The sequence below is a fragment of the Scyliorhinus torazame genome, chromosome 5, assembly GCF_047496885.1.
Source record: "Scyliorhinus torazame isolate Kashiwa2021f chromosome 5, sScyTor2.1, whole genome shotgun sequence".
NCBI lineage: Eukaryota > Metazoa > Chordata > Chondrichthyes > Carcharhiniformes > Scyliorhinidae > Scyliorhinus > Scyliorhinus torazame.
In genome coordinates this window covers 167,734,471-167,759,668 of record NC_092711.1, presented here as the reverse complement: position 1 = coordinate 167,759,668, position 25,198 = coordinate 167,734,471, and the positions used below count along the sequence as shown (strand labels likewise).

The following is a 25,198-nucleotide window of genomic DNA, read 5'->3' as shown; positions in this document are numbered from 1 at the left end:
TTCTCACACTGCTAATAAAAGGTGCAGGTGCTGGAGAACCAGCGGCTTCTGGAGGTTTGTTTGGCGAAGGCCGAGGAGAATTATAAGATTATCCCTAGTAAGCTCTGCTGAGGATGTTAATGCAGCAGACTCCCTATTTACTCAGCAGGATGCGAAAAGGAGTTTGGGAATAAACTGAGCAAATACAAAGGCTGACTTTGGAGCGGATTTCTCTTTGTGGCTTGCTGGAGGGAAAAGGGTCACAAAGACATACATACATAGAATTTACAGTGCAGAAGGAGGCCATTCGGCCCATCGAGACTGCACCGGCTCTTGGAAAGATCACCCTTCCCAAGGTCAACACCTCCACCCGATCCCCATAACCCAGTAACCCCACCCAACACTAAGGGCAATTTTGGACACTAAGGGCAATTTGTCATGGGTGGCCAATTGACCTAACCTGCACATCTTTGGACTGTGGGAGGAAACCAAAACACCCGGAGAAAACCCACGCAGACACGGGGAGGATGTGCAGACTCCGCACCGTGACCCAAACCGGAATCGAACTTGGGACCCTGGAGCTATGACGCAATTGGGCTATCCACAATGCTACCGTGCTGCCCCTAAGACGGAGGAAATAAACAGGAATTTCGGGAATTCTATGCAGGATTATACAAGTCTGAGCAGTCTGGTGATGTGTTGGCGGGTGTGGAGCATTATTTCTGTTTCTTGTGACCATCCTTTTAGCCAAACAAATAAATGTGTCAAGCTGAGGGAGCAAAGGAGTCAATGTCTTTCAGAGAGAGAGAGAGACCTGGGCCAAGCTTTGCAGAGTCTGCACCCTCCCTGGATTCACTTCCTTTCCCTTCAGTTGCTGCAAGTTACCAAATGAAGGTCAGAATGAGAAAATAAATGGAAAGGAGGAGAAAATAAAGTGTTTTACTCACAGATGTTGGAAACAGCAGGAACTTGTGAAGTTCAATCCATCAGTCACACAAAGCCCGCGCTGATTAGCTGGAGGACCAGAGTCCTTCCGGTCCTCCAATTCTTTCCATTGGTCAATAACTCAGGATGCGTGCTATTCTTTGCACATGCGCAGTTTCCCCTCTCCTTTAGACATGCGCAGCCTTGGACGGGGGGCGGGAAGATCACCGATTGGCTCCCCGCTCTGGCCGGAGCCGGTGTTTTTTCTCCCTTGTTCAGTGGGGGGCGAAACAACGGGTGGGGGCGGGGAGCGCCGGGCCTGCGCACAGGAACCCGGTGACGGCAGCGCGGAATAGGGTAATTCCTATTGGCTGATTCAGGCAGGGCCCCATTATGATGTCGCAACGGAAGTGAAGGTGAAACCTCCTCCTGTCTCCAACATCTGTGAACATAGAACATAGAAAATACAGCACAGAACAGGCCCTTCGGCCCACGATGTTGTGCCGAACCTTTGTCCTAGATTAATCATAGATTATCATTGAATTTACAGTGCAGAAGGAGGCCATTCGGCCCCCCGAGTCTGCACCAGCTCTTGGAAAGAGCACCCTACCCAAACTGTGAGTAAAACACTTTCTTTTCTCATTCTGACCTTCAATTGGTGACTTGCAGCAACTGAAGGGAAAGGAAGTGAATCCAGGGAGGGTGCAGACTCTGCAAAGCTTGGCCCAGGTCTCTCTCTCTGAAAGACATTGACATCCTTTGTTCCCTCAGCTTGACACATTTATTTGTCTGGCTAAAAGGATGGTCTCTTTCCCAATGTTCACAATTAAAGGGGTGGTTTCCCCAAGAGATGGCTGACATTTAAGGGACAGTAAATTAATATCTCGTATTTTTAAATGGTACAAATTAGATATATTATTTATGGTTCTGTAATAAAATACATTTATTATTTCCAGTTGTGTAATATTGTACTGTTGCTATTTATATATTTCCAGTCATCTCTTCCCTCAGAGGGTTGTTCGTCTCTGGATTTCTCTTCCACGGGCAGCACGGTAGCATTGTGGATAGCACAATTGTTTCACAGCTCCAGGGTCCCAGGTTCGATTCCGGCTTGGGTCACTGTCTGTGCGGAGTCTGCACATCCTCCCTGTGTGGGAGTGGGTTTCCTCCGGGTGCTCCGGTTTCCTCCCACAGCCCAAAGATGTGCAGGTTAGGTGGATTGGCTATGCAAAATTGCCCTTAGTGTCCAAAATTGCCCTTAGTGTTGGGTGGGGTTGCTGGGATGTGGGGATAGGGTGGAGGTGTTGACCTTGGGTGGGGTGGTCTTTCCAGGGGCCGGTGCAGGCTCGATGGGCCGAATGGCCTCCTTCTGCACTGTAAATTCTATGAATAAAAGGGGCCAGTGGAGTCTGGGAGTCACTGAATATTGTCAAGGATGAGTTGGACAGATTTTTGATATTTCTTTTGTTATGTTTTTTTTTTACTATAAATACAGAATAACAGAAATATTGATGGAAAATGGGTATAGTGTAGAACAACTGATACTGCCACATAAATACAAGCAACACATTGAGAATTAATTTGTAGCAGGATATTTTAGGGACCAGAGCCGCTATTTGAAACACCCGATCAATTGAACAACCAGCTAACAGGTTAACATAGTGAGTGGGGAAAGAGGGTAAGATTATAGAAAAACAGAAGGATAACAATGCACACCCCAAAACCTTACAAAACAGACTGACAGCATAGTCAAATTAAAATAACATAAATGACACAGAATCTCTATAGTGCAGAAGGAGGCCATTCGCTTCTTCAAGTCTGCACTGACGCTCAGAAAAAGCACTCACCGAGGCAGACTCCCCACCCTATCCCCATAATCCGGTACATTGATCATCGTCAACCCACCTAACCTAACACCTTTGGACACTAAGGGGCAATTTAGCATGACCAAGCCACTTAACCGGCACATCTTTGGCCTGTGGGGGGAAACCGGAGCACCCGGAGGAAACCCACGCAGACACAGTCCACATACATAGCCACTCAAGGAATCAAACCTGGGTCCCTGGCTGTTTTGCGGCAACAATGCTAACCACTGTGCCTCACTGTGCCCTACTCTGGGCTCAGTTGAATTGAAAGCCCTGGAGGAGCAAGTCAGTCAAATTGGAGCATATGTATTTGAGATAGGGGGTCTCATAATTTAACAACTGCATCAGACTTAGAATGAAGTACAGACATTAAAAATTCCAATGGGATACATTCTGGCAATGGCTCAGTGGCCAACAGCAAAAGGGACAGAGGGCTGCCCTGTCTCGTCTCTCTCTCTCGACACCCTTAAACCGCTGCCGGTCGGTGATATAACAATTGGATCCACTCAATATAATCCTCACCCAACCCGAAGACTCACAGCGGATACACCAGATAATTCCACTCAACTCGAGCAAAAGCTTTCTCTGCGTCGAAGGAGATCACCAGCCCATCCAATGCTGGGGGATCCAACTCCCGTATCAGCCTCCCCGAACAGGCGCCGGAATGTGGCGACTAGGGACTTTTGACAGTAACTTCATTTGAAGCCTACTTGTGACAATAAGCGATTTTCATTTCATTTCAATGCATGTTTCTGAAAAGTCGGAATCACATTCAGCAACCTTCCAACATTGTTACTGGAAAATCTTCCCCGTATAAACCCAGTCTGGTCCTCCCGCACGATTGTCGGAAGGATGTCCTCCAGCCTTATCGCCAAAACATAAGATCGCAGTTTCAAGTCAACATTCAAAAGAGAGGGAACTTGTGACGGGGATGTGCTGAGTAGTCACACATCAGGTGGGTCTCCTCCATACAACAGAAAAATAGGCACTGTCGGCCGAATTTAGCCGCAAAATCAGAGTTAAACATCCCCTCATCCTCAACAATACTGCGGACAACAAAATGCCAGGAAGCAACAGCTCGAAAGGCTGCAGGGTCACAGACACTGCGGCAAGGGAGAGGAGTGGCGAGCAAGTGGGTTGGCGACCCCATGAGGCGAGCGGTCTCCAGTCTTCCCGAGAGAAAGAGACCGGCGACCCAGAAAACAAGCCCCCCACCCCCAGGCAATGGATGGAGGATGTTCCTAACCAGGGAACTAAATGCAATGAAGGATGACATTAAGGCTGAGTTAAGCGTGACGGTCAAGCTGGCGGAGGTGCTAGCCGCCATGCAGAAGGTGCTCAATGGCATGTGGAGGAAACTGGAAGCCCAGTTCGAGAGCTGGAAAAGGTCGAGGACCAGTAGAATCGGTCAAGGAGGCAGAACATTCGGATAGTGAGCCTGCCAGAGGGGATCGAGGGCAGGGACCCAATCGACTACGTGGCCCAAATGCTGGACAACCTGGCTGGGAATGCCAGCTTCCCCAAACCGCCAGAGATCGACAGGGCTCACAGGTCGCTCCGACTGAGTCACCTCGCAATGAACAGGGGAGCCAGCTCATAGGAGGGAGGGGGCGAGGGCAGCAGACCACAGGAGAGGGTGAGGAGGGGGCAGCAGGGACACAAGCAGAGCGGGTGTAGGATGGGGGTCAGATCGATCCTGGGTGGGGGGGCCACACACCAGCGGGAAAGCTAGTGCCAGGAAGTACGGGAGAGAACGGGACCGCGGCACATCTCCCACTGGGAAGAGAGCATCTGGGAGGTGGGGCAGATAGAGGAGGGGGTTACGGTGGGATTGGAGGTAGATAGAAGGGGGGATACAGTGGGGTGGGGTGGGGTGGGGAAGAGATAGAAGAGGGGAGATACGGTGGGTGGGGGGGGAGATAGAAGAGGGGGGCTACAGGTGGGGGGGGGGGGGAGATAGAAGAGGGGGGCTACAGGTGGGGTGGGGAGGAGATAGAAGAGGGGGGATTCAGTGGGGTGGGGGGGGGGAGATAGAAGAGGAGGGATAAGGTCTGATCATGAGAGGGGGAACTTCACAACTGTTCACGGGATCCATTGACTGATAGATCAATCCCAAACCAGGGAAAATGACAGGGCTGGCAAGGGAACTGGGAACGTTCATGGAGCAGATGGGGGCAGTGGATCCCTGGCGGTTCTTGCACCCAGATGAGAAGGAATTCTCGTTCTTCTCACCAGTGCACAAGGTCTACACTCGCATCGGCTTCTTTGTTGTGGGGAAATCGGTGCTTCCAGAAATAGTCAGAGCGGAATAATCCATGATTGTAATCTCAGACCACACTCCACATTACATGGATGTGAGGTTGGAGACGGGACAAACCCAATGCCCCACATGGAGGTTGGACACGACCCTCTTGGCCGACGAGGTCTTCTGCCAGAAAACATCACCGGCCATCGGCAAGTCCATCACTAACAACCAGAACGGGGAAGTCTCACCTTCCACACTCTGGGAAGCATTGAAGGCTGTGATTAGGGGATAAATAATCGCCAAAAGGCTCATAGAGACAGGGAAGAGAGAGCGGTGAGGCAGCAACTGATCAACTCCAGTCTGGAGGTTGACAGACGATACTCCGAGGCCCTGACCATAGAGCTTCTGCTGGAGAGGAAGAAGCTGCAAAAGAACTTTCACCTGCTCCCCACCAGGAAGGCAGTGACCAACTCCGCCAGGCACGAGGGACCTTTTATGAGCACGGAGAGGGCTCGCCGCCTGCTGGTTCACCAGTTGAGAAAGAAGGTAGCCACGAGGGAAATAGCCCAGGTAAAGGATAACAGAGGCAGACTGGTATAATAATAACCTTTATTATTGTCACATGTAGGCTTACATTAACACTTCAATGAAGTTATTGTGAAAATCCTCAAGTCGCCACACTCCGGCACCTGTTAAGGTACACTGAGGGAGAATTCAGAATGTCCAAATTACCTAACAGTATGCCTTTCGGGACTTGTGAGAGGAAACCGGAGCTCCCGGAGGGAACCCACGCAGACTTGGGGAGAACGTGTAGACTCCACATAGATAGTGGCCCAAGCCGGGAATCGAACCTGGGACCCTGGCACTGTGAAGCAAAATTGCTGACCACTGTGCTACCCAACCATAGCCGTCCCGTAGCCCAACCAAAAAAGGTCAACCAAGCATCCGAGGCCTTCTACCGGCGACTGTACACCTCCGAGGACTCCCCGCCAGCACCAGTCCAGTGGTGGGAGCTACCCTGAGAACCTGGAACCAGATGTGGCAGCATTTCAGTCTGACCGATGTGTCCATCATGGCCCCCATCTGCGGCAACCATAGGTTTGCATCAGCCATTCTCGACGCCACCTTCAAGAGTAAGAGACGGGACAGGGGAACACTGATGGTCAGGGACTTTTACACGGGAAATAGACTTGCGATCTTAGAGGAGCTGACGGAGAGACTGGACCTGCCAAACAGGGATGAGCTCCAGGTCAAAAACGTTCTCTGCAAGGAGACACCAGCACACCCAGGAACCCTGAGAAGCACAATGCAAGAGGAATTACGGGACGCAGACAGTGTGGGGAAGGGAAACTGTGGGGAACTGTACGACAACTTTTAATAAGGATGCGCTCCTTACTTGACGAAACCCAGGAAAAATGGGCGGAAGAGCGAGGGACGGAAATAGGGTGGGGACTCTGGAGTGAAGCACTGAAAGGGACCAACTCCACCTTCTCCTACGCAAGGCTAAGATTCATGCAGCTGAATGTTGTGCACAGAGCACACCTGACAAGAACTCGAATGAGCAGGTTCTTCCCGGAGATGGAGGACAAATGTGAATGGTGCCAGCGGGGCCCGGCAAACCATGCCCACATGTTCTGGGTATGTCCCAGACTTGTCGAATTCTGGACAGACTATTTATAGGCAATGTCCATGGTTATGAGGGTGGAGCCGTGCCCACAAATGGCAGTCTTCGGGGTATCGGACCAGCCAGAACTATTCATGGGGAAGAGGGTGGACGCCCTTGCCTTTGCTTCTCTAATCGGCCGCTGGAGAATCCTGCTCGGCTGGCGATTAGCAGCACCACCCACAGCTGCAGACTGGCTGGCAGACCTATCGGAATTTCTCCACCTGGAGAAGAACAAGTTCACCGTCCGAGGGTCAGAGGATGGTTCCCACAAAGTGTGGAGGCCATTCACCAACTTGTTCCAGGACCTGTTTGAAGCCAGCGGCCAATGGAACACTGGGGAGGGACGTGGGCGTACGGGAGCCAACGGGATCACAGGGAGCAGGCAGGAAAAGGGATGTGGGGAGGGTAGGGTGAGGCTACTGGGAAAAGGAGGGAGAGGCCAGAAACCAACTGACACAGAGACCAGAGAGCAGAGAACGAAAACAGAAGAAGAGGAACCCCCCAAGGGAAGGTTTAAAACAGGACAGGGAGTGTGCGGGGTGGAAGGGGGGAGGCCCATCAATGCGGGGTAAGGGAGGACACCGTCCACTTGTAAATAACAGATAACTCCCATTGTACAGTGAAGGGCCCAGGAAAGGACCCAGAAACGACGAGTGAAGGGGCGGAGGGGAGGGACGGGAGATGGGGGGACCGGCACAAAGGAAATTGAACATGCACATTGTAATCGGCAGAGTTACCCTGACTGCTTGGATAGTGTATAATAAGCATTGCCACAACCCTGCGACTCAATGGAAAAGAGGTGAAAAAACTGCCCCAACCAATCCCGCCTCAATTTAAAGTGTTCCTCATAATCCAGATGGATTTCCTGTAATAAAGCTATGTCGACTTTCTCCTTAAGAAAGGGAGAGGATCTTTTTCCTTCTGATAGGGTGATGGATGCCCCGTACATTCCCTGAGAAAATTTGCAGATTAACTGCCGCCATTAGTTAGGCGACAGAGAGACAGGAACAGATTTTCACACCACAATCGGGCGTGCGCCATTACCCCCTCCTCCAACTCACTTTACACCAGAGGCACCAAAGTTTCCCCAAACTGCTCCTTTCACGGATAAAAGCCCCGTCTGTACCAGAGTAGGATAAAGTCAACAACACATAAACCCTCCCATAATAACAAAAATACAAAAGAATCACCACCACAATAGATCCAAGGAGACATTCCTCAATAGGACTGAGGACCCGGAGGATTAACCCCACGGCCAGACTGTCGTTACCCTCAGGATACCTTCTCCAAAATGAGGAGAAGAAAAATAACTTTTGTAAATTGTTTTTACAGGATATTAGAAGAGGAGGAATTACAGACCGAAATCTCAAACGTCACGTCTCAATCTGACTGAGTCCCTCAATTCCTTGTAACTGAATATCACCGGACTTTGAATCTAGAATGTTTGTCTTTTCGGTCTGCTTCAAAACATCAGTGTGACTGGAAAAGCCCCGAGACACACACACCCGAGTGAGAGTGTTCCAGAGCACTGACTGTGGAAAGAGCTTTAACCAGTTACACAGCCTGAAAAAACATCACACCATTCACAGCGGGGAAAGACCGTACACGTGTTCTGTGTGTGGACGAGGCTTCAACTGAGCGACAAACCTGGAGACACACAAGGACATCCCCACCCTGGAGAAACGGTGGAAATGTGGGGACTGTGGGAAGGGATTCAGGGCTCCATCTGTACTGGAAGCTCATCGGCACATTCACACCGGGGAGAGGCCGTTCATCTGCTCGGTGTGTGGGAAGGGATTCGGTCATTCATCCGGCCTGCGGATGCATCAGCAAATTCACACTGGGGAGAAGCCGTTCATCTGCTCGGTGTGTGGGAAGGGATTCAGTGATTCATCCAACCTGCGGATACATCAGCGAGTTCACACTGGGGAGAAGCCTTTCATCTGCTCTCAGTGTGAGAAGGGATTCACTCAGTTATCCAACCTGCGGAGACACCAGCGAGTTCACACTGGGGAGAGGCCATTCACCTGCTCTGTGTGTGGGAAGGGATTCGGTCACTCATCTAACCTGCGGATACATGAGCGAATTCACACTGGGGAGAGGCCGTTCACCTGCACTCAGTGTGAGAAGGGATTCAGTCGGTTATCCGTCCTGCGGAGACACCAGCGAGTTCACACTGGGGAGAGGCCATTCATTTGCTCTGTGTGTGGGAAGGGATTCGGTGATCCATCCAACCTGTGGGTACACCAGCGAGTTCACACTGGGGAGAAGCCGTTCACCTGCTCTGTGTGTGGGAAGGGATTCGGTCATTCATCTGACCTGCGGATACATCAGCGGATTCACACTGGGGAGAGGCCGTTCACCTGCTCTCAGTGTGAGAAGGGATTCACTCAATCATCCAGCCTGCAGTCACACCAGCGAGTTCACACTGGGGAGAGGCCGTTCACCTGCTCTCAGTGTGAGAAGGGATTCACTCAATCATCCAGCCTGCTGACACACCAGCGAGTTCACACTGGGGAGAGGCCGTTCAGCTGCTCTCAGTGTGGAAAGGGATTCACTCAGTTATCCTACCTGCAGACACATCTGCGAGTTCACACAGGGGAGAAGGCATTTACCTGCTCTTAGTGAGAGAAGGGATTCAGATATGCAAACACCCTGCAGGAACACGAGTGAGTTCACACCTGGAAGAGGCCATTCACCTGCTCTGAGCAGGGGAGGCATTCAATGATCCGTCCCAACTACGGAGACACTAGCGCGTTAATTCTGGGGAGAGACCATTCATCTGCTCTCAATGTGGGAGGGGTTTTGTGATTCATCACACCTGTTGTGACTCCAACAAGTTCACAATAAATTACAGATGTTGGCTCCGTTATTGTTTCTGCTCTCACTGACATCCAGGACCGCATTTTGTTCATTCTGACATCTGGTGAATGGTGATGATTGGAGGGTTTCTTTCTGCTGGACTGGCCGGTCTAACACCTCTGCCTCCGGTGGGCTGACCATTTTTGAGCCTCGTTGCGATTACCTGGTTCCAAGTTTGACGAGGAGCACAGAATGAAAAGGTGTTTGTATGTTGGAAGATATTTAGTTCCCAAAGCAGCCATGTTGCCATGAAGATGGGCTATGGTGGTTACAGGGTTCTTTTGTCTAATTTATCTGGGTGTTTCTCGCAGAAGGAAACTGTCATGGTATGAGGGGCAAGTTGTCTGGTAGATTGGGAAATTACAATAAACATATCACTGAAAGTGGCAACGCAGGTGGATAAGGAGCTAAGAAGGCAGACGGCATGCTTGTCTTCATTGATCGGGGCATTGAGTATAAAAATTGGCAAGTCATGCTGCAGCTGTACAGAACCTTAGTTAGGCCACACGTGGAATATTGCCTACAATTCTGGTCACCACATTACCTAAAGGATGTGGAGGCTTTGGAGAGAGTACAGAGGAGGTTTACCAGGATGTTTCCTGGCCTGGAGGGTATTAGCTGTCAGGAGAGGTTGGATAAACTCGGATTGTATTCACGAGAGCGACGGAGTTGAGGGACGACCTGATAAAAGAGTGGATAGTCAGAAGCTTTTTCCCAGGTTGGAAAAGGCAATTACCAGGTGACATAGGTTTAAGGTGCGAGGGGCAAAGTTTAGAGGCGATGTGTGAGGGAAGTTTTTTTACACAGAGGGCGGTGAGTGCCTGGAACTCGCTGCCAGAGGAGGTGGTGGAAGCAGGTACGATAGTGACGTTTAAGAGGCATCTTGACGAATACCTGATTCGGATGGGAATAGACGGATACAGACCCTGGAAGCACAGAAGATTTTAGTTTATTTATTTTTCGATGTTTTTATTCTCCATTTTCACATTTTCCTTCAAAGTTTACACCCCACCCACAAACAGTAAACGGTAACAAATACGAAATCAATCCCTTTAACAATACCAACGATCCATTCCTCCCACCACCCCAAACAACAGCCCACCTGTCAATATATGCATCCAATAAAACAAATCCTCCCACGGTGGCAACAAAAAACAAAGGAGAAAAAGAAAAAGGAGTCCGGGACCGCCCAGGATCACCATTAACCTATAGAGTCGTCCCCCCTTACACTCAACGCCATCCAACCTCTGAAAGAGTACCGTACATGATACCCAAGAGTTGTAAACACCCCCCAGTCTCCAACTCCTCCCCAGTCTCCAACTCCTCCCGTCCACTGCCTCCTGTATAACTCCTCCCCGCAACCTCGGTTCCTTCCCCCCAACTTTCCACCGCGGCGAGACCACTCGGACCCTGTTCTGCCAGGCTCCGATGGCCGCAGCCCCTCCCCCCACCTCACTCCCGTTCACTGGCCGGCTTAAACTGGCCAGCGTGGAGGCCCCCACCCGGGTCCCTTTCCCCCTTGCCCGGCCCTAGGAAAACCCAGAAATCCCCTTTTAGCACAGAAACCCCGCATATCCACCGACACCCCAAAGAACCCTCATTACGACTGAAAGTCCCATTTCTTCTCTTGTCCAAACATATACAACATTGGCTCCTTTAGCCCATACACCCGCACGCAGTGAAACAAAAAAGAAGAAAATACAGTCCTGAGGTTACATCGTCCCCTGGCCATTTCTCAATTTCTCAGTTCTGCCACAGTCCTTCTGCCTTCGCAAACTCTTCCGCTGCTTCCGCCGTTCCAAAATAAAAGTCCTTGAGCTTGTAAGTCACCCCAGCTTCGCTGGATTATACAATGCCACACTGCACCTTGCTAATGTACAGTGCCCTCTTCACCCGGTTGAAGGCAGCCCGCCTCCTCGCCAGCTCCACCGTAAAGTCCTGGTATACACGTATACCAGCCCACTGCACCACCCGCTTCTGCTTGGCCCAGTTCAGGACCTTCTCCTTCACACTGTACCTACGGAAGCACAGAGTCACTACCCTTGGCAGCTCACTCGCCTTTGGTACAGGCCTCCACGACCGATGAGCCCGATCCAGTTCATATCGGGAGGGATCCTCCCCCTCCCCCAATAGTTTCGCCAGCATCGCGGCAAAATACTCAGTTGGCCTCGGTCCTTCAACTCCTTCGGGCTGCCCCACAATCCTCAAATTCTGTCGCCTGGATCTGTTTTCCAGGTCTTCTATTTTTCTTCGCAGATTCTTGTTCGTGTCCAACACCTTCCGCATCTCCTTCCCCATCGAGGTAAGTTGATCACCGTGCTGCAATAATGTCTCCTCCACTTCCTTCAGCGCCTCCCCTTGCTCCCGCACCTCCGCCACTGTGCTCGCCATCGCCGTCGTCACCGGGGAAATCGCCTCCTCCACCAGCACACTCAAAACCTCTCTCATCTCCTTCCTCATTGTCTCCATGTATTTTGTAAACTGCCTTTCGAATTCCGCAGCCATCACCTTAGTTATTTCTTCAGCCGTAAGCAGTGCGGCCTCCCCTGGTGCTCCAGCCTCCATTTTCCTTGGTGACCCCGCGGTGACCTTTCCACTCCCTGACGGACCTTCAGCTGTTTTCTTTACGGCCGTTTCTTTGCTCCCCCTCGACATTGTTCTTCACTGTGCCTTCACTACCGCCTCTGTGCCTTCTCCCTGCTTTTGCCGCCTCCGTGGACCCTGGGACCGATCTTAAAGCCCCGAAAATGCTGTTCCCGAATGGGAGCCCTCCATTGTGCGGCTGCCTCCCGCCCGCCGTCACCGGAAGTCCAAGAAGGTTTTAGTTTAGACAGCTATCATGATCCGTGAAGGCTTGGTGGGTCGAAGGGCCTGTTCCTGTGCTGTACTGTCCTTTGTTCTTTGTATGACGACAGACAATAGACAGGCAACCACTCGCATTTTATTTACATAAAATATAGATTCCTTTAAGAAGCAAAAATTAAACAGCAAAAGTGAAGCTATCATAGCTAACAAGAAAAGTTAAAGATTCCATTAGATCAATGGAGGAGACTCAAAGTGGCCCAAATAGTAGTGAGTCTGAGGATTGGGAACTTGTTTTAGAATTCAGCAAAGGAGAACCAAGAAACTGATAAAGAGAAAATAGAATATGAGAGCAAACTGGGGAGAAACATAAAAGACGACTTGAAAAGCTCCGAGAGGAATGTGAAAAGGAAAAGATTAGCAAAGACCAACGTGGGTCCATTCCAGACAGAGACAGGAGAGTTTATAATGGGGAATAAGGAAATGGCAGAGAAACTAAACAATGTTTGTCTGTCTTCACGGAGGAAGACACAGAAATTGTCTCAAAAACACGAGAGAACAAAGGAACTATTGAGCACGAGGGACTGAAAGAGATAGTGGATGCATTGATTGTAATTTTCCAAAAATCCTTGGATTCTGGAGAACTACCAGAGCATTGGAAAACTGCCAATGTGACAACCCCCCGATTCAGAATGGGAGGGAGGCACAAACGAGACACTATAGGATGATCAGCCTAACATTTATTGTTGCAAAAAGTGTGGGAATCAATTATTCGGAAGTAATAGCAGCACATTGAGAAATCATAATCTAATCAAGCAGAGTCAGCATGGCTTTGTGAAAGGGAAACCGTGTCTGACTAATTTATCAGAGTGTTTCGAGGAGGTTTCAACCAGTGGATAGAGGGGGACCAGTAGATATAATTTCATAGAATTTACAGTGCAGAAGGAGGCCATTCGGCCCATCGAGTCTGCACCGGCTCTTGGAAAGAGCACCCTATCCAAGGTCCACACCTCCACCCTATCCCCACAACCCCACCGAACACTAAGGGCAATTTTGGACACTAAGGGCAATTTATCATGGCCAATCCACCCAACCTGCACATCTTTGGATTGTGGCCGAAACCAGAGCACCCGGAGGAAACCCACGCATACACGGGGAGGATGTGCAGACTCCGCACAGACAGTGACCCAAGCCGGAATCGAACCTGGGACCCTGAGCTGTGAAGCAATTGTGCTATCCACAATGCTACCATGCTGCCCCGGCTCTTGTGTTTTATTTAAACTTCCAGAAGGCCTTTGACAAGGTACCTCACAAAACGTTGTCAGAAGATGAGAACCCATGGAGTTGGAGGTAGGATATTGACATGGATAGAGAATTGGCTAATGAGCAGGAAATAGCGAGTGGGGATAAGGGGTTCTTTTTCAGATTGGTGACCTGTAACCAGTGGGGTTCCACAGGGGTCAGTCCTGGGACCGCAACTGTGTACAATTTATATTAATGACTTGGAGGAAGGAAGCGAACGTACTGTGCCCAAATTTGCAGGTGACACATAAATAGATGGAAAGGCTAGTTGCGAGGGGGATACAAACAGTTTGCAAAGAGATATTGAGAGGTTAAGCAAGTGGACAAAAAGTTGCCACATGGAGCATAATGTGGGAAATTGTGAAGTTCATTTTGGAAGGGAGAACAAAAGAACAGTATTATTTAAATGGAGAAAAACTGCAGAAAGTTGCAACACAAAGGGACTTGGGGGAACTTGTGCACGAAACACAGAAAGCTAGCAGACAGGTGCAGCAGGTAATCAGGAAGGCTAATGGAATGTTGGCCCTGATTCCAAGGGGGTTGGAGTATAAGAGTCGGGAAGTCTTGCTGCAGCTGTACAAGGTGCTGGTGAGACCACATCTGGAGAACTGAGAGCAGTTTTGGTCCCCTTAGAATCATAGAATCATAGAAGTTTACAGCATGGAAACAGGCCCTTCGGCCCAACCAGTCCATGCCGCCCAGTTTTTACCATTAAGCTAGTCCCAGTTGCCCGCACTTGGCCCATAACCCTCTATACCCATCTTACCCATGTAACCATCTAAATGCTTTTTGAAAGACACAATTGTACCCGCTTCTACTACTACCTCTGGCAGCCCATTCCAGACACTCACTACCCTCTGAGTGAAGAAATTGCCCCTCTGGGCCCTTCTGAATCTCTCCCCTCTCACCTTAAACCTATGCCCTCTAGTTTTAGACTCCCCTACCTTTGGGAAAAGATGTTGACTATCTACCTTATCTATGCCCCTCATTATTTTATAGACCTCTATAAGATCACCCCTAAGCCTCCTACGCTCCAGGGAAAAAAGTCCCAGTCTATCCAGCCTGTCCTTATAACTCAAACCATCAAGTCCCGGCAACATCCTAGTAAATCTTTTCTGCACTCTTTCTAGTTTAATAATATCCTTTCTATAATAGGGTGACCAGAACTGCACACAGTATTCCAAGTGTGGCCGTACCAATGTCTTGTACAACTTCAACAAGACGTCCCAACTCCTATATTCAATGTTCTGACCAATGAAACCAAGCATGCCGAATGCCTTCTTCACCACCCTGTCCACCTGCGACTCCACCTTCAAGGAGCTATGAACCTGTACTCCTAGATCTCTTTGTTCTATAACTCTCCCCAACGCCATACCATTAACTGAGTAGGTCCTGGCCTGATTCGATCTGCCAAAATGCATCACCTCACATTTATCTAAATTAAACTCCATCTGCCATTCGTCGGCCCACTGGCCTAATTGATCAAGATCCCGTTGCAATCCTAGATAACCTTCTTCACTATCCACTGTGCCACCAATCTTGGTGTCATCTGCAAACATACTAACCATGCCTCCTAAATTCTCATCCAAATCATTAATATAAATCACAAATAACAGTGGACCCAGCACCGATCCCTGAGGCACACCACTGGTCACAGGCCTCCAGTTTGAAAAACAACCCTCTACAACCACCCTCTGCCTTCTGTTGTCCAGCCAATTTTGAATCCAATTGGCAACCTCACCCTGGATCCCGTGAGCTTTAACCTTCTGCAACAACCTACCATGCGGTACCTTGTCAAAGGCTTTGCTAAAGTCCATGTAGACAACGTCTACTGCACTGCCCTCATCTACCTTCTTGGTCACTCCCTCAAAAAACTCAATCAAATTTGTGAGACATGATTTTCCACGCACAAAGCCATGCTGACTGCCCCGAATCAGTCCTTGCCTCTCTAAATGCTTGTAGATCCTGTCTCTCAGAATACCTTCTAGCAACTTACCTACTACAGACGTTAGGCTCACCGGTCTGTAGTTCCCAGGCTTTTCCCTGCTGCCCTTCTTAAACAAGGGCACAACATTCGCCACTCTCCAATCTTCAGGCACCTCACCTGTGGCTGCCGATGATTCAAATATCTCGGTTAGGGGACCCACAATTTCCTCCCTAGCCTCCCACAACATCCTGGGATACATTTCATCAGGTCCCGGGGATTTATCTACCTTGATGCGCTTTAAGACTTCCAGCACCTCCTCCTCTGTAATATGCACACTTCTCAAGACATCAAGACCCTTATTTAAGGAAAGATATTTTATTGGAGGAGGTTCAGTGAAGGTTCACTAGGATGATCCCCATTATGGGGGGATTGTCTTTGGGGCAAAGTTTAAACAGGTTGGGACTCTACTCATTGGAATTTAGAAGAATGAGAGGTGATCTCATTGAAACATACAGGATTCTTAAGGAGCTTCACAGGGTAAATGCTGAGAGGATGTTTCCCTCATGGGAGAGTTGACCAGAGGGCATAGTCTCAGAATAAAGAGATGTCAATTTAAGACTGAGATGAGGAGGAATTTCTTCTGAGAGTCTTTGGAACTGAGAGAGTTGTGGGGACAGAGTCCTTGTGTATATTTAAGGCTGAGATAGATTCTTTTTTTTTTTATAAATGTGAATTTAGAGTGCCCAATTCATTTTTTTCCAATTAAGGGGCAATTTATTGTGGCCAATCCACCTACCCTGCACATCTTCGAGTTGTGGGGGCGAAACTCGTGCAAACAAGGGGAGAATGTGCAAACTCCACACGGACCGTGACCCAGAGCCGGGATTGAACCTGGAACCTTGGCGGCGTGAGGCAGCAGTGCTAACCACTGCACCACCGTGTTGCCCAGCTGAGATAGATTCTTGATCAGTGAGGGAACCGAGGATTCCGGGGAAAGGGCAGGAAAGTGAACGTGAGGAATGTTGGTTTCAGCCATGATCCTATTGAAATGTGGAGCAGGCTGGAAGGGCCGAATGGCCTATTCCTATTCCTTATGGTCTTAGTGTGGTCTTATTCCCACCTACCCCGATAAACTTTCACCCCCTTGATTTTCAAGAATCTATACAGCTTTGCCTTAAAAATATTCAAAGACTCTGCTTCCACTGCCCTTTGAGGAAGAGAGTTCCAAAGACTTACAACCCTCTGAGAGATAAAGTTCTCCTCTGCCTTAAATGGGCAAGTTATTACTTTTGAAGTGACTCCAATTTCTAGATTCTCCCACAAGAGGAAACATCCTTTCCACATCCGCCCTGTCAAGGTCCCTCAGCATCTTATACGGTTCAATCAAGTCACCTAAACTCCATCGGACACAAGCCCAACCTGTCCAATCGTTCCTCATAAGACCAGCCTCCAATTCCAGGTATGAGTCCAGTAAACCTTCTCTGAACTGCTTCCAACACATTTACATCATTCCTTAAATGAGACTAATACTGTACACAGTGCTCCAGATGTGGTCTCGCCAATATAGTACATAGAATATATAGTGCAGAAGGAGGCCATTCAGCCCATCGAGTGCACCGATCCACTTAAGTGCTATCCCCGTAACCCAATAAGCCCTCCTAACCTTTTTGATCACTAAGGTCAATTTATCGTGGCCAATCCACCTGACCTGCACGCCTTTGGACTGAGAGAAAACCGGAGCACCTGGAGGAAACCCACGCAGACACGGGGAGAACGTGCAGACTCCACAGACAGTGATCCAGTGGGGAATCGATTCTCGGACCCTGGAGCTGTGAAGCCACAGTGGTATCCACTTGTGCTACCGTGTATAACTGAAGCATTACCTCCCTACTTTTGTATTCAATTCCCCTCACAATAAACAAGAACATTCTATTAGCTTTCCTAATAACTTGCTGTACCTGTATACTCGCCTTTTGTGATTCATGCTCTTGGACGCCCAGATCCCTCTGAATCTCAGATCTCTGCAACCTCTCACCATTTAGATAATAAGCTTTTTTATTCTTCTGGCCAATATTGACAATTACACATTTTCCCACATTATTCTCCATTTGGCAGATCTTATTTCACTCATTTAACATCTACCTTTTTAACCTCCTTATGTCCTCTTCACAATTTACTTTCCTGCTTATCTTTGTATCATTGGAACATAGGAGCAGGAGTTGGCCATTCAGCCCGTCGAGCCTGCTCCACCATTCAATACGATCATGGCTGATCATCCACTTCAATGCCTTTTCCCCCACACTATCCCCATATCCCTTTGTGTTATTGGTATTTAGAAATCTGGCAGTCTCTGTTTTAAACACAATCAATGACTGAGCTCCCACAGCCCTCTGGGGTAGAGAATTCCAAAGATTCACAACTTGTAGATCTCTGTAGATCAAACCATTGCCCTGTCCTATTCCTGTATCCCTGTCAGTTTAATTCCCTTAAAAGCCCATCCAATTTCCTTTGGGAAACATTCCATCATCTCGGCTTCTACCTGCATCGTAGGAAGTGGCTTCCAGATATTTCCCACTTTCTTCAAATGCAAACGAGTCTCAGTGAGCACAGAAAGAGGCCATCCCGCCCATTGTTCCCATGCTAGCTCTTTGAATTAACTAATTAGTCCCATCACCCGGCAAGTTTCTTTTCCTACAGAATCTGTCCAGTTCCCTTGTGAAAGTTATTGTTGAATTTCCTTCCTGCACCTTTATTAGGCAGTGAATCTTAACAACTCGTTCTGTTTTAAATCTAATCATTTCACAATACGCTGTGTTTGGATTTTCACGGGATTTGAAATGGAGAGAAAGACATGGTTGTTGCACAAAATCAAGACTCAGTCTTTATGAATGATCTTAGTGAGTGGGCAGAGTGTGAAATACCCAGGTTTGCGGTGCCATGGCGCCAGTCTGGCAGTGCCAAGATGCACACGTCCCAGGGGCTGTGCCGGGGGGCACCCTGCCCTATCCCTGACCATTCGGGGGCCTCCATGGCCCGGGAACCCCTTGGGTACCGTGATGCCTGGCCCATGTCTGTGTGGGCCAATACTCATCGGCGTCCATGTGACCGACTGGGGAGTCGCTTAAATCAAGCTTTGCCTTTAGATAGGGGGTCCTTCCCGTTAACGGGATGGAGATTGGCCTTAATCCGGCCAATGGGAATAGGCCAGTTAGATCGGAAACCGATTGGCGCTTGGTGCCCAATTTCGGACTCTCCTGCGATCTAACTGGCGCACTTGGATTCACGCCATGCGCATCATGGCCATTCGATCGTGCCCTGATTCTCATTTGCTGTAAAAATGGCAACGGTTAATTGCTGTGTATAAAGAAAGTGCAATGAGGATAAATGTACTGACAAGAGAGACCTTCAAACTCTGATTAGCCTCAACATTTGAAACTGTATGAATAAGGGATTGTATAGAATCAGATAAAGGGATAGTATGAAACAGTTCTATTGTATTCCTGTCTAAGATAATGAGAGAAGGTGGTGTCAGTAATTGGGGATCCAATTCAATTAATCTAGTGACCAAATTGACCAATTATCATGTGACAACAGACCCAACTCTGACGTGAGATAATGGTCACTTTGGGGATAAAAGTAGAGGTTCTGAAGATCTTCCTTGCTGGCCAAGTACTGAAGACTCCCGAGGCCGGGTTCCAAAGAAATTACTGTGAAAGAAGGAGCCAGACTCCCAAGGCTGAATTCCACAAGAATTACTGTCAAAGAAGGGGCCAGAGAGGGTTACGCTTCTACAGACTGATCACCCACATGAAGTTGGAAAAGTCAATGTCTTAAAGTTGTTCAATAAACATTTTCATTTAATAAACTTATTTTCAAATTTACTATCCAGAGAATTCTGATTTTGTCTTAATTGGTTAAAGTCTTGTCTGAACCAAAGTGAATTTATTAAATCGCAAGTTGGGTGTGGCTCAAATCAATTAAGTTCCAGATAACAAGATCAGATGACATAAACCTTCAATTTAAAAACTTACATGTCTATAGCGCCTTTCACAATCACAGGATGTCCCAAAGTGCTTTACAGCCAATGACGTTCTTTTGAAGTATAGTCACTGTTGTAATGTAGGAAACGCGGCAGCCAATTTACACACAGCAAGATCCCACACACAGTAATGTGATAATGAGCAGATGATGTGTTTTTAGTGATGTTGACTGAGGGATAAATATTGTCCAGGACACCGGGGATGACTCCCCTGCTCTTCTTCAAAATAGTGGCTGTGGGAACTTTTACATCCACCTGAGAGGGGCAGACAGGGCCTCTGTTTAACATCTTGTTTGAAAGACAGTGCAGCACTCCCTCCGTGCTGGGACCAGGAATGTTGGAACTGGTTTTTGTCCACAGGTCCCTAACTGGGTCTTAACCTTCTGATCCAGAGGTGATCGTGCTGCCCACTGACCTATGACTGACACTAGCTAGAAAGGAAAAGTTACGCATTAAAACCCTCCACCCTTTGCCTCCGATGCCTAAATCTAATAATTAAAACCCAGTATAAATAACATATATTTCTTTTATAATTCTTTTTTTTTTTAAAAATATGTTTTATTGAACATTTTTTCCCAAACAACAATTTTTCCCCTCTTACAAAGCAAACGCAACAATAACAATACAGAAATTTTTAACAATACACAAGTAACAAAACCCCATTATCTTTGACCTAAACTAAACTAAGCCCCCCCCCCCCCTCCCCCCTGGGTTGCTGCTGCTGGTCATCTGTCTTCCCTCGAACGTTCCCCTATGTAGTCGAGAAATGGCTGCCACCGCTTGGTGAACCCTTGAGCCGATCCTCTCAGGGCAATCTTTATCTGCTCCAGTTTAATGAACCCCGCCATATCATTTACCCAGGCCTCCAGTCCGGGGGGGTTTCGCCTCCTTCCACATGAGTAGGATCCTGCGCCGGGCTACTAGAGACGCAAAGGCCACAACATCGGGCTCTTTCGCCTCCTGCACTCCCGGCTCTTCCGCAACTCCAAATAGAGCTAACCCCCAGCCTGGTTTGACCCGGGCCTTCACCACCCGCGAAATCACTCCCGTCACTCCCTTCCAATACCCTTCCAGTGCCGGGCACGCCCAAAACATATGTGCGTGGTTTGCCGGGCTCCCGCCACACCTCCCACATTTGTCCTCCACTCCAAAGAACCTGCTCAATCTTGCTCCCGTTATGTGTGCTCTATGTAGCACCTTAAATTGAATCAGGCTAAGCCTGGCGCGTGAGGAAGAGGAATTTACCCTGCTTAGGGCATCAGCCACATACCCTCCTCTATCTCCTCCCCTAGTTCTTCTTCCCACTTTCCTTTTAGTTTGCCCACTGACTCCTCCCCCTCTTCCCTCATCTCTCGGTAAATCTCTGACACCTTGCCCTCTCCGACCCACACCCCTGAAAGCACCCTGTCCTGTATCCCCTGTGTCGGGAGCAACGGAAATTCCCTCACCTGTTGTCTAGTAAACGCCCTCACCTGCATATATCTCAAGAAATTTCCCCGGGGCAACTTATACTTTTCCTCCAATGCTCCCAAGCTCGCAAAAGTCCCATCTATAAATAAATCTCCCACCCTCCTAATTCCCAACTGGTACCAGCTCTGAAATCCTCCATCCATTCTTCCTGGGGCGAACCTATGGTTGTTCCTGATTGGGGACCCCACCAGGGCTCCCCGCACCCCTCTCTGTCGCCTCCACTGTCCCCAGATATTCAATGTTGCCGCCACCACCGGGTTCGTGGTAAAATTTTTAGGTGAGATCGGTAGCGGCGCCGTCACCAGCACCCTTTCCCCTCCCCCTCCCCATTCTCCAACTATGTCCCGTCTTTCCCCCCTCACCGGCGCCCACATTTCCCCAATGTCTCCCCCCTTCCCAATTTACTTCTCAATTAACTTCAACCATAACATTAACAATAACATTTCCTGCAGCATCAGTCCCTCAGTTCCGATCCAATTTCTCTTCTTTGATGAAGGTCTTTGTTTCCTCCGCCGTCTCGAAATAATGGTGTCTCTCCTGATACGTGACCCATAGTCTTGCCGGCTGCAGCATCCCAAACTTCACCTTCCTTTTATGCAACACCTCTTTGGCTCGGTTGAAGCTCGCCCTCCTTTTCGCCACCTCCGCACTCCAATCATGGTATACCGTACCACTGCATTCTCCCATCTGCTACTCCGCACCTTTTTAGCCCATCTCAGGACCTCTTCTCTATCCTTAAGGCGGTAAAATCGCACGATTATCGCCCTGGGTGGTTCTCCCGCTTTTGGTCTTCTCGCCGGAATCCGATTTGCCCACTCCACCTCCAAGGGGCCCGTAGGGGCCTCAGCACCCATCAGTGAGCTCAGCATCGTACTTGCATACGCTCCACAGTCCACTCCTTCCACACCCTCAGGGAGACCCAGTATCCGAAGGTTCTTCCTTCACGCTCCGTTTTCTAGGGCCTCGATCCTTTCAGTACACTTTTTATGAAGTGCCTCGTGCGTCTGTGTCTTAACTGCCAGGCCCAGGATCTCGTCCTCGATATCTGTCACCTTCTGCTCCACCACGCGGAGCTCTGTCTCCTGGGTCTTTAGTGTCTCCTTGAGCCCCTAAATTGCCTGTAGCATCGGGGTCAGCACCTCCCTCTTCAGCAGCTCCACGCACCGTCTCACAATTTCATCCTGCTCAGGCCCCCATGTCGCCTGCGCTTTCTCCACCGCCATCTTGTACTTCTCTCTTTCTGACCCTTTGGTCGACGATTCCTCGCGCTGCAGCCGCCGGTTTTTTCCTCCTTCATTTGGGGGGGGACTCCCTTCTCACACACCCCACACCGGGTTGCATCGTCGAAAAATTCCCCGTTGGGGCTCTTAAAAGAGCCCGAAGGTCCGTCGGAGCTGGAGCCGCCGAAGCGTGCGGCTAGCTAGGCATCACCGCAGCCGGAAGTCCCTTCAGTGGCCTTGATGAGATCTTTTCACAGTTGTTCCCTCTGCTGCTAGAATTCACCTTTGATACAGGTCCTCAGGTCAGCTTGCAGCTTTAAGCTTGCCCTTCCCCCGCCTGCATGCTGGAAGAGGCCCTGTTTATCCTGCAGTTGCAGCCAAATCTTTCACTGTTTCTGCCGTGTCTGGCAACCAAGAGACATACCCTTCCTGGGGGACACTGTCGGGGGAATGTTGCAGCCTTCTTCCCACACCGGGAAATGGCAAACAAATGCCGTGGGGGTCTTGTAACGAGCCCAAAAGTCCGTTCCAAGCAGGAGCTACCGAATATGCGACCTAGCTCTGCATAGCCGCACCCGGAAGTCCAATAACATATATTTCACTGACAAATGTTGAAGTGTTGATTTCGAGCCACAAGTTTTAACTTCTCACTTCCTCCTCTGCACCTTTCTGTCTCTGTCGCTTGTATCAATGACAGCCAGGAGACAGAGCTGAGGGCTGAGAATAACGGGGCCTGTGCCCCATTTGGGTAACTGCCATGGACGTCGCACTAATAGAGAGACAGGAAGGTGCTGGAGGACTGACTGGAAAATGGACCTCCAATCAATTGTTACATTGGTCACTATTCCGATCCCAGACCAGATCCCAACAGTGTCTAGGATACTGGACCAAATCCCCAATATTTCAGTTTATTTGTCAGACTGTGCGGAAAGAATGATTCGCTCCAGGAGTGATCACATGAAGAAATAGAGCTTGGGTTATTTTTAAAATAAAACTTTATTATGATTACAATTTAAACTTTTTAACTTCACACCCAAAAACAACAGCTTACAATTACCCATTTAAACGTCACTACTCAATCTCCCATTAAACAACAGGAAAAGAAAGATACAGCTCTCGATCTGTCTTACTGTGGGAGAATTGTGGACCAAAGATTCAACTCCTCGCTCCAAATCTTTCTCCAAAAACTGCTTTCCAAAGATTTCTAAAATGCCTTTCTGCCTTCCTCGGTTCCACCCAGAAATGACATCATCTCCCCAAGCTGGAAAACAAATGATATCTGCCGGCTGCAAAGTACAGTAATTCCACAAGTACTTTCCAGTCAAACCACAGTCCATTAGCCCAGACTGAAAAACACATTCCTTTGACAGTTTCACCTTCTGGCTACTAAAAACACCCAGGTCCTGCAATACAGGATCCTTCTTTAAAATAAAAACAGGACCACTGCAGTGAATCACACTTTAACCCCACGATTTTAACCCTTAAATTGCCCAATACATTTAGAATCAAATTTTCTTAAAATCTTCCAATCGTCACACCTCCCCCTTTAAAAAGATGAACCAGCGATGTACGCTGATAGCTTTATTTTTCTAAAAACGTTTTGAATTTTAAACATTTCTTATGATTACATGAAATGAAATGAAAATTGCTTGTCACAATTAGGCTTCAAATGAAGTTACTGTGAAAAGCCGCTAGTCGCCACATTCCGGCGCCAGTTCGGGGAGGCTGGTACGGGAATTGAACAGTGCTGCTGGCCTGCTTTCAAAGCCATCGATTTAGCTCTGTGCTAAACCATGCTAAGCTCTGTGCTAAACTAAACATGCAACTTATACTCTGTAATATCGTTTTACATTTTTCAACAGGCAAACATACATGCGAGTGTAGTAAGTATAGTCCATTTTAGTCTCACATGTCACCATCGTGAGCATAAATGTACCCACTCCTAGATTTCCAAAGACCGGAGCGGCCTCCAAGATTACACAAGAAAAGCTTCAACAATTCACTGATATGTAGTTGCCTGGCTCTGACAGCAGAATTCTTCTCTTGATGGTAAGACAGGTTGCTATCGATGCTGCAGCATTCATCATCTATTCTTCACATTTATCAGCTGCTTTGTATTCTGTGTCTGTTGAGGATAGCCAAAAATAATTGGCAATAGATGCAGGTGAGATGTTTCCCCTGGTTGGGGATTCTAGAACCAGGGAACAGAATTTCAAAATAAGGGGGAAGTCACTTAGGACCGGTCTCAGAGGAGACATTTCTTTACTCAGAGGGTTGTGAATCTTTGGAATTCTCGACCCCAGAGGGCTGTGGGAGCTCAGTCATTGAGTGTGTTTAAAGCAGAGGCTGACAGATTTCTAAATACCAATAACACAAAGGGATATGGGGATAGTGTGGGGAAAAGGCATTGAAGTGGATGATCAGCCATGGTCGTATTGAATGGTGGAGCAGGCTCGACGGGCTGAATGGCCAATTCCTGCTCCTATGTTCCAATTATACAAAGATAGGAAGGAAAGTAAATTGTGAAGGGGACATAAGGAGACTAAAGTGATATAGGTAGGTTAAGTGAGTGGGAAAAAATCTGCCAAATGGAGAATCATGTGGGAAAAGGTGAAATTGTCCATCTGGGTAGAAGGAATAACAAAAGCTTAATATCTAAATGGTGAGAGATTGCAGAGCTCAGATTCAGAGGGATCTGGATATCCAAGAGCATGAATCACAAAAGGCGAGTATACAGGTACAGCAAGTAATTAGGAAAGCTAATAGAATGTTATTGTTTATTGTGAGGAGAGTTGAATACAATAATGTATCCACTATCTCTACAGCCGCCTCTTTCAACACTCTGGGATGTAGAGCTCAACCTTTGTGGGATTTATTAACTTTCAACCCACATTAAT

At 48.4% G+C, this 25,198-nt stretch overlaps 2 protein-coding genes across 2 annotated transcripts in view; one reads left to right on the top strand and one right to left on the bottom strand.

Moving 5' to 3' along the window:
* The window catches only part of LOC140422297 (uncharacterized), a 380,604-nt gene that overhangs the window by 327,125 nt on the left and 28,281 nt on the right, over nt 1-25,198 (bottom strand). The window lies entirely within an intron of this gene.
* LOC140418029 (uncharacterized) overlaps nt 4,004-25,198 on the top strand; it is a 72,033-nt gene continuing 50,838 nt past the window's right edge. Inside the window, 2 exon segments of the mRNA XM_072501459.1 lie at nt 4,004-4,166; nt 8,319-9,303. Coding sequence (XP_072357560.1) covers nt 4,004-4,166; nt 8,319-9,303 — 1,148 coding nt within the window.